At 34.3% G+C, this 10,848-nt stretch overlaps 1 protein-coding gene across 1 annotated transcript; it reads right to left on the reverse strand.

The window, feature by feature from the left end:
* Positions 1–442: 442 nt before the first annotated feature.
* On the reverse strand, positions 443–802 carry LOC142180715 (uncharacterized). The gene has a single exon (XM_075252776.1). The coding sequence runs from the start codon at positions 800–802 to the stop codon at positions 443–445; it is 360 nt and encodes a 119-aa protein (XP_075108877.1).
* Between the last annotated feature and the right edge of the window lie 10,046 nt (positions 803–10,848).

The raw sequence follows: 10,848 nt of genomic DNA on the forward strand, positions 1-10,848 counted from the left end.
CATGCAAGAATACCATCAGAACTAGTAGTAGTAGAGTTTATCATACCTGCAAAATTAGCAGACCCTGAAGAAAAATCTTGAGCAGCAGAGGAGACCTTAGACTGTTGGATAAGAGAAATGAGTTGGTCATATTGTTCCTTAGTCAACAAATGGCCTCCAACATCAGTCTGAATCACTTTAGAACTATCAGTTTCAAAATTCTCAGAATGCCCTGCCATCTGAGAATGCCCTGCCATTTGAGAGTCACAAACTTGAGCACATGCAACATTTCTCCTTAGTCTGATTTCAGAGCCAGTTGGATAGCCATGTAGTTTATAACACTTCTCAATGGATAACCAGGTTTTTTACAATACTTGCAAATCAGGTTAGAATTAAATTTCCTAGAAGGATCAAAATTGACTCTCTGATTGTATGGTTTTTGAACTCCAGTAGAAATTGGTTTCTAAACTGCAGTAGTAAATGATGCAGACTCTAAACTGAAAGAGGGAATTGAATTTTTAGCATCTGCCTGACTCTCATCTTCAATCAGAATTGCATACACAGTATCTATATTTGGAAGAGGCTTCATCATCAAAATATTTCTTCTCACGTTAGAGTAGTTCTCATTTAAACCCATTAGAAATTGGTGGACCTTTTGGTCTTCTTCTATCTTCTGAAAGGCTTCCTTGCACCCACACACACAAGGAGGATAGGATATAGAGAATGTTAGCTCATCCCAGAGTTTCTTAATCCTATTGAAGTAAGATGATATGTTGGAAGATCCTTGAGAGATGGAAGAAATTTCCTTGCGTATCTGAAACATTTTACTCCCATTTGGCTTTCCATAACACTACTCTATTTTCTTCCATAATTTTTCAGCTGATTCTGTGTACATAATACTCTCTCTAATTTCCATGTCCAAACTATTCAAAATCCAAGCAGTAACCATATCATTACATCTACACCAAGGCTCATACAAAGGGGAGTCTACACTGGGTTTAAGAATCATCCCATTAATCAATCCTAGCTTGTATTTACATGAGAGACCTATCAGCAATCCTCTATGCCAACTTCCATAACCCAAACTATTGAATGTAGTAGCAACAATAACAGTTCCAGGAGAATCGGATGGATACAGATACAGTGGGTGCAAAGGTTCTACAGTAGAAATAGTGGACTCATATGATGTAAATAATACACTTATATTCGAAATACCGCTAGTAGTACTCAACGTAATTGTTGAATTAGGGTTTCAGAAATTTTGAAAGCTAGCAACAATTAATCACAATCAACCAAGTAAAGAGGAAGAAACAGTACCAAAATTCCTCAGTAGAACAGAAAAGGAAGAGATGCAAGCTAAATTCATTGTGAAAAACAAAAAATGGAGCTCTGATGCACCCATCACCGGAAAAAGCAGAACGTGGAGAATCTGACCCCAAGGGTACTATCGGACGAACCGTAGTGTTGTAATCTATAGAGCTCTAGGCTCTGACACCATGTTAACATTTGAAATCGAGATTATTTGTGGAAATTTGTGAAAGAAAACCCTAACTGTTAGATGAAGTGTGAAGAATAGTAGAGAAAAAAATATCGGATAAATTTTATTGATGCAATATCAAAAATGAAATTACACACGTGTGAAGTAAAAGTTCAAACTACATATACAGAATATATATTTACATCTGGATCGGTTGTCAGACCATAAATAAAAAATAAGAGATTTTTACTTAAAAACTATTCTCATAAATAATAGTAGGCTTTGTTTATTCCAAAAAACAGCACATTTTTTTACTTTTTTAGCACTTTCACATTGATAGCTCCATTAACTAAGGGATCCCTCTACGTTAATATACTTTTTACTACATTTCCTTTTCTCTCACTCTTCTATAATTTCTTTTTTTTTCCTTCCATAAATAATACTTACCAAAATATATCAAAGATTCTGAAAGAAGAATATCTCAAAAATAATTCCCTCTGCACAATGAGAATTTTAGTATTTTTTTCTTTTTTGAGTTTTAAATTTTTTTCTGTATAATTTTATTTTAACTCAAAATATACCTTTAATATATTTCAAGTATATTATATTGTGATAATTTACAATGTAAATATTCCATCAATATGTCATATATATACACACACACACACACACACACACATATATATATATATATATATATATATATATATATATATATATATATATATATATATATATATAAGTTTTACACCAGGATCAGGGTAGGTGGGCGGTAGTCCGCACGGCCATCCAGATCTAGCTGCTTCAGTACCTTTGAAGGTTGGCGGTAGTCCGCACGACCAATAAAGATTCGAAATATACGGAAATTCTATTATAGTTTAATGAATGTATGGAAGGATCTATATCCTTTTACCCAAGCCTGGGGCCTGTCTAGGTCCGATACATACTCTTATTGAGCCCATGTGTCTAGCAGTTCTAACTGTGAGAGGGATAGCCCTTTTGACAACTTCAGCGGGCTTTAATGTCACAGCTGGCTAGACGTAGCCACTAAGGTAAAGCCAATAAGAGCAGTACCAGAGTCGACTGTACCACCATCTTGGAACCAAGCCAAGAAACTATATTAAAATTTCTTTATATTTTGAAAGAGTCTGGATTCTTCATGGTTAATATGCAAAAGAAATTAGTTCTTCAACATAGATATGAATCCGTTTAGCCGGACATAGTCACGATTGGGGAGAGAAACTAAGTATTTAAAATACTATCTAAAGAAATAAAATAAATACCTTTAAGGCCGGGACGCAAGGCCCTAAAGATGAAGGTTGAACTTCAAACTTTATTTACTTCAACTGAGTTACAAAATAAACTAAGTATTTACAATGGAGAAGGTTTAGAGAGAGAGAGGAGAGAGAGAGGGTTCCGACTCTTGCTTCTTCAAATGAAGAAGTCTTCTATATAAAGAGAGAGAAAAAGAATCTAAAACGGTAAATTTGGTCCCCCATTTGGGTCCCTACACAGTGTTTCTACTGTTGTTGAACAGTGTTTCTACTGTAGATAAACAGTGAATCTACTGTTGAGTGGGTCCTGGCAGCTGGTAAGCTGTCAAGTCTTTTTCTTGTCCAGATTTTGTATTTGTTGGAGGAAATCTTCCACCTTTTCTATATCTTTGTCAGATAGTATCATCTCTGGTTGTGTTGGTTGTGAATCTTCTTCTACGATATCATCACCACTTGTTTCACTTCGCATTGATGTGTCTGACTTTTCGCACTGATCTAGTGTCTGAAGCAAGTTTCTTTTTACTTCTTCCAAGTATTGGTTTATTAAATCAATTTTATCTCCTTCTTGAATTGAGATCCTTCGAGCAATATGTTTAACTGTGCTATCTTCTATCATCTTCTTCTGAGGGGTCGTTGAATATATTTGGATTTGTGTTTTAACGGAATCCAATAACTCCTGTCCATATAATGTATTTGTTTTGGGATCCTTCTTCATTAATTTATCCCAGAAATTATTGTAGAATACCCTGTATAAGGAAGGGATTTGTTCTTCTGTGAAACCCAATTCAGGAGTCCATTTATGAATTCAAGGGATCGAGAATTCAATAAAGAAATAAATTTGATCTATTTTATCGAGTTAGATGATATCATCTGCGTGATATAATTCTGTTAGAACCAGAGAAATTTTTGCCCATTCTTTGTATAATTGAAGAAATGGTTCAAGCAAGATTTTAATTGTGGGACCGTGGTATGACCACCAATTTAAGAACCAGTTAGGAATAGGGTTTGCAAAAATCTTTGCACACACCTTAATAAACCAAGTGTGTTTATGTCGTTCGTTATTATAATAAAGAACCATGTCGAACGCCTGGATATAATCCCAATATGTAAAGTTCATGGCTGATTTGTTAAGGCTGATCTACCTTTATTTCATTGTAGAAATTCCCCATTCTTCAACAGATATAATCTGTTTGATAATGATTTTGGAGAAGTTATAAACGTTCTCATTTGTGTTATAACCTGAAAAGTGCAGGAATTCTGCACTACCTGTACTGGTTAAAATAGTTTCATAATAAGTGTGAGTTTTATATGATTCACCCGGGTAGTATAATCCGTTAATCAGGTATCTCTGGAATATCTTCCATGGTTCATTTTTTCTCTGAATCTTAGAATTTTCTAGGAGAAATATCATTTTTTTCTTTGGTAATTTTTCGTATGACTTGATATCCTCGTTGTCTTCTTCTTTAGCAATTGAAGCAAAAGTATCACTTTGCCTTTTGGATGCCAAATAAGCTTGCAGATGTCCATATAAGGGACTATCTTCTGGAATATCATCTAGATGTATAGAATGACCTGGTGATTCACCTGTATGAGGTATTTTGGAGTTTATCAAACTCCTTTTTCCTCTTTGTATTACTGGAGAATTTGATGAGGATCCGTCTAACGATCCTTGAGAATAAGACTTACTAGAGGAATATCTTCCTCTACCTCTGCCCCTGGTGGCCCATGAAGAGTCCATTCTACATAAATAGCAAGTCATTAGTAATTACAAAAGATATCAGAATTCTATTGCTGATATAATCCTGGCTGGGGAATTCATTTTCAAATTGTTGAAGAATATTAGTAATAGCTTTAAGACTAGAGTATTCTTCTTCAATATCTTTAATAATGTCATCCACAATTTTATCATGTATGAGACCCTGTAAGTCTCTGTTTAAATTAATTACTTTAAGAATAGTGATTAATACTTTATCACCTAAAGTCACGGGATAATAACTCATACTTAATCTAAATATTCCCGGGATAGGAAATTTGGAAGGGAATTATCAATTCCTTTTTTGTATTGTATTTCAAAATCGAAAGGCGCCAGCTGAGCCTGCCATCTAGCAAATATTAGTTTAGAAGCATCGTGCTTAAAATCTTTGTCAAACATATATTTAACAGATTGAGCATCAGTTTTTATCAAAAACTTTTGGTTATACAAGTCGTCTTGAAATTTCAGAACACATTTAACAATTGTTAACATTTCATGAGCCACAGTAGCATATTTTTTCTGGGCTTCGGTCCATTTATCAGAGTGAAATCTTATCAGGTATTCACTCTTAATGTTGGGATTCACTTGTTTTAAAATCTCTCCATAGCCAACATTAGACGCATCTGTCTCGATAATTTTTTTTCCATATAGGATTAGCAAGGGTTAAACAAGGTAAAGATTTAACAGACCTTGCCAGATGAATGCTGAACTAGTTGAATTCTACAAAACGAGATTGACAGCTTATTACAAAAGGGTTTGATAAAACCCTCAAAATCTCCTTGGTCATGTTCTGCCTTTTATGTTAATAATGCTGCAGAAAAAGAATGAGGTATTCCTAGATTAGTTATAAATTATAAACCATTGAATAAACATCTAAAATGGATTAGATATCATATCCCCAATAAAAGGGACTTACTATCTAGATTATATGACGCCAATATATTTTCAAAATTCGATTTAAAATCTAGATATTGGCAAATTTAAATTTTTAAGGAGCATACTTATAGAACTGCTTTTAATGTTCCATTTGGGCAATATGAATGGAATGTCATGCTATTTGGTTTAAAAAATGCCCCTTCTGAATTTCAGAAAATTATGAATGATATTTTTAACCCTTATCTAGATTTTATCATCGTTTATATTGACGACATATTAGTATTTTCTAAAACATTGGAGATGCATATTAAGCATCTTGATATTTTTAAGAAAATTGTAATACAAAACGGTTTTACTAATTTCTAAACCAAAAATGAGTCTATTCCAAATAAATGTTCATTTTTTAGGTCATAATATTTGCCAGGGAAAAATTACCCCAATACAAAGATCAATTGATTTTGCCTCAAAATTTCCTGATGTTATTACTGACAAGACTCAATTACAAAGATTTTTGGGAAGTTTGAATTATATATCCCCTTTTTACAAAAGTTTATCTCGTGATCTAGCTCCTCTATACGATAGGCTGAAAAAGGATCATAGGCAACCTTGGACTGACCAGCATACTGCGTTAGTCAAAAGTATTAAACAGCGTGTTAAATCGGTCCAGCTCAAAATCGTGCAGCCTCCTTACATACTATTACTAGTAAAATTAGTAATAAGCTTGATGAAAGGCTTATTACTATTACTAGTAAAATTAGTAATAAGCTGGACATTGTCACGGCTGGGGAGAGAAACTAAGTTTTTAAAATACTATCTAAAGAAATAAAATAAATACCTTTAAGGTCGGGACGCAAGGCCCTGAAGATGAAGGTTGAACTTCAAACTTTATTTGGGTCCCACATTTGGGTCCGAACAAAATACATAATTTGATTATGCAGGGCACAAGTTTCATAAAATTCTTGAGATATATTATTCAAATCATCTTTACTATAAGTATCGAAAAACCACGTTTTAAACTGGTTCCATTTATTACTAAAAAATTCCTTTTGAATATAATTTCGTGCCCGTGAACCGGGGCTAAAATCAATTTGGTGTGGAATCATTAAATACTATTGGAGTCGAAATCCATCTCGGATACAGAAGGAATATCCGTATTTTGTTCATTGGTTTATAACAACTTATTTGCCTCTTTATATAAAGGTATTAGAAAGATCTTATAAAGATGGGAGTGGTAATATTACTAAAGCTATTTATCCTCCTCGGCTCCCTTTATTTTACCTAATAATACTGGTATTACTTTCACTGCTTTTCAAAAATTTATTGATGATAATGTTGCAACTATTAGTATCGCAAAAATTAATAAATTGATTTCTCAAAACAATTATTTGGGTTTGTATGTAAAAATTTTAGGAGAACATATTGGTTTTCTTGATAAAAAACTTGATGAGTTGACTATTTTAATAAAAGAAATAAGTACTAAGAAAGGACCAACTGATATTGCCAAACAGTTGATCAAGTTATTCTTACACACATTTAAAGACCTCCTGAGATTCATGATTTTAAATTTAAATCTCTTGATGACTTAGCTCAGCTCCTAGATAAAAAGCTTTCTGGTTTTATCAAAAAAATTTGCTGATAAAATTGAGACCGTTTCTGATTATAAAACTGAGACATGGTCAGAGTTTAATAAACTCAAAGGTATAGTTAAACCAAATAGTAGGTATGCTGACAGACCAAGGATGCAAACTTACTATTATCCCCGTCTGGATCGTCATACGGATCCTCATCAAATTCTCCAGTAATACAAAGAGGAAAAAGGAGTTTGATAAACTCCAAAATACCTCATACAGGTGAATCATCAGGTCATTCTATACATCTGGATGATATTCCAGAAGATAGTCCCTTATATGGACATCTGCAAGCTTATTTGGCATCCAAAAGGCAAAGTGATACTTTTGCTTCAATTGCTAAAGAAGAAGACAACGAGGATATCAAGTCATACGAAAAATTACCAAAGAGACTGTATGGAAGGATCTATATCCTTTTACCCAAGCGTGGTACTGAAGCAGCTAGATCTGGATGGTCATGCGGACTACCGCCTGAGATCGTTTCTGATTATAAAACTGAGACATGGTCAGAGTTTAATAAACTCAAAGGTATAGTTAAACCAAATAGTAGGTATGCTGACAGACCAAGGATGCAAACTTACTATTATCCCCGTCCTACTCCTCAAGATGTGTTGATTGAGGAACGTGATTGGAATTAGACTAATACGTCTTATAACGGTTCCAAAATTTATGAATGGAATCTTGATGGTTTAACTGATAGACAATTAACCATTCTCGTACACAGAATGCTTATGTATTCGACTATCTGTAAAAGTGTTAAAAATACGGATAGAACTATTTGCAAAATGATTATTGCAGGATTTACTGGCCAACTTCGTGGCTGGTGGGATAATCATTTATCAATAGAAGAAAAGGCTTTCATTATTAATGCTACAGCCGTCGACGAAGGTGTTGATAATATAGGTTTGGCTCTAGTTAAGGGTATAGAAGATGCAGTGTATACCCTTATCCTTACAATCTTGGAGCATTTCAATGGTAGATTTAGAATCATGAGACCATCAGAACCTTACTTAATGGACTTAGATGTAAGACCCTTAGTGAATTTAGATGGTATAAAGATACTTTTATGAGTAGGGTTATGGAACTACCCGAGAATAAATATGACCATTGGAAAGCCAAGTTTATAGACGGCCTCCCTTTCTTATTTGCTGAAAGAGGAAATGAAATTTCATGGATGAGGTAGCAAATAAGGTGATAAAATACAAATATTAACTTATCTCTTTATCTTGATAAGTAGCAGAAAAACCATGTGCATCTATGTTATTAAAAGGGTAAATAGCATTAATAAAAGGGGTTCCAAGTATAATCGGAGGGTATAACTGGTTTTTTACCAAAAAGAAGAAATGAGGAATACAGACTTTATTTTGGCAAATATGAGTATTTGGTAGTTTGTACTCTATATCTAAAGCATGACCAGAAGCGGATTTAACCAAATGAGTGGTCTTTTGAAAATATTTAGTTGGAATTAATCCTTCCTGAATGCAGCTTACATCAGCACCACTATCAATCATAGCTACATCAGTTATAGAAAAATTATTATCGATCAAAATAGTACATTTAATATACCATTTATGTGCAGTAATAATTTGCATCATATCTAAAAACATATCAGAATTTTCTTCAGTCAAATCAGAATTTTTTTTCCTTTATCATTAGAAAATTCAGAAATTTCTTTAGTCGAAAATTCAGGTAGAGAATTATTTTTCTCAATTTGAGTAATTCGGTGATCGCAAATCATTTGATTTTGCTTAAGAGACTTAATATCCCTTTTCAAATTCTCAATTTCTTCTTTCAAATCATCAAAAGAAGTATCTCTGCTAAGCGTACTGGACTTTTGAAGTCGTTTATTAATTTCAGACAAAGAATAAGGCACAAAATGTTCAAATTTGTTCTTGTATTTTTCAAAAGGTTTTGAACTACTAGAACTTGTGACTTATACTACTAGAACGGGCGGTAGTCCGCACGGCCATCCAGATCTAGCTGCTTCAATACCTTTGAAGATTGGCGGTAGTCCGCACGACCAATAAAGATTCGAAATATACGGAAATTCTATTATAGTTTAATAACTGTATGGAAGGATCTATATCCTTTTACCCAAGCCTGGGGCCTGTCTAGGTTCGATACATACTCTTATTGAGCCCATGTGTCTAGAAGTTCTAACTGTGAAAGAGATATCCCTTTTGACAACTTCAGCGGGCTTTAATGTCACAGCTGGCTAGACGTAGCCACTAAGGCAAAGCCAATAAGAGCAGTACCAGAGTCGACTGTACTACCATCTTGGAACCAAGCCAAGAAACTATATTAAAATTTCTTTATATTTTGAAAGAGTCTGGATTCTTCATGGTTAATATGCAAAAGAAATTAGTTCTTCAACATAGATATGAATCCGTTTAGCCGGACATAGTTTTACACCAGGATCAGGGTAGGTGGGCGGTAGTCCGCACGGCCATCCAGATCTAGCTGCTTCAGTACCTTTGAAGGTTGGCGGTAGTCCGCACGACCAATAAAGATTCGAAATATACAGAAATTCTATTATAGTTTAATGACTGTATGGAAGGATCTATATCCTTTTACCCAAGCTGGGGCCTGTCTAGGTCCGATACATACTCTTATTGAGCCCATGTGTCTAGCAATTCCAACTGTGAAAGGGATAGCCCTTTTGACAACTTCAGTGGGCTTTAATGTCACAGCTGGCTAGACGTAGCCACTAATGCAAAGCCAATAAGAGCAGTACCAGAGTCGACTGTACCACCATCTTGGAACCAAGCCAAGAAACTATATTAAAATTTCTTTATATTTTGAAAGAGTCTGGATTCTTCATGGTTAATATGCAAAAGAAATTAGTTCTTCAACATAGATATGAATCCGTTTAGCCGGACATAGTCACGATTGGGGAGAGAAACTAAGTATTTAAAATACTATCTAAAGAAATAAAATAAATACCTTTAAGGCCGGGACGCAAGGCCCTAAAGATGAAGGTTGAACTTCAAACTTTATTTACTTCAACTGAGTTACAAAATAAACTAAGTATTTACAATGGAGAAGGTTTAGAGAGAGAGAGGAGAGAGAGAGGGTTCCGACTCTTGCTTCTTCAAATGAAGAAGTCTTCTATATAAAGAGAGAGAAAAAGAATCTAAAACGGTAAATTTGGTCCCCCATTTGGGTCCCTACACAGTGTTTCTACTGTTGTTGAACAGTAAATCTACTGTTGAGTGGGTCCTGGCGGCTGGTAAGCTGTCAAGTGTTTTTCTTGTCCAGATTTTGTATTTGTTGGAGGAAATCTTCCACCTTTTCTATATCATTGTCAGATAGTATCATCTCTGGTTGTGTTGGTTGTGAATCTTCTTCTACGATATCATCACCACTTGTTTCACTTCGCATTGATGTGTCTGACTTTTCGCACTGATCTAGTGTCTGAAGCAAGTTTCTTTTTACTTCTTCCAAGTATTGATTTATTAAATCAGTTTTATCTCCTTCTTGAATTGAGATCCTTCGAGCAATATGTTTAACTGTGATATCTTCTATCATCTTCTTCTGAGGGGTCGTTGAATATATTTGGATTTGTGTTTTAACGGAATCCAATAACTCCTGTCCATATAATGTATTTGTTTTGGGATCCTTCTTCATTAATTTATCCCAGAAATTATTGTAGAATACCTTGTATAAGCAAGAGATTTGTTCTTCTGTGAAACCCAATTCAGGAGTCCATTTATGAATCCAAGGGATCGAGAATTCAATAAAGAAATAAATTTGATCTATTTTATCGAGGTAGCTGATATGATTTACGTGATATAATTCTGTTAGAACCGGAGAAATTTTTGCCCATTCTTTGTATAATTTAAGAAATAGTTCAGGCAAGAT

This window comes from Nicotiana tabacum, chromosome 5 (genome assembly GCF_000715075.1).
Source record: "Nicotiana tabacum cultivar K326 chromosome 5, ASM71507v2, whole genome shotgun sequence".
In the NCBI taxonomy this organism is placed as follows: domain Eukaryota; kingdom Viridiplantae; phylum Streptophyta; class Magnoliopsida; order Solanales; family Solanaceae; genus Nicotiana; species Nicotiana tabacum.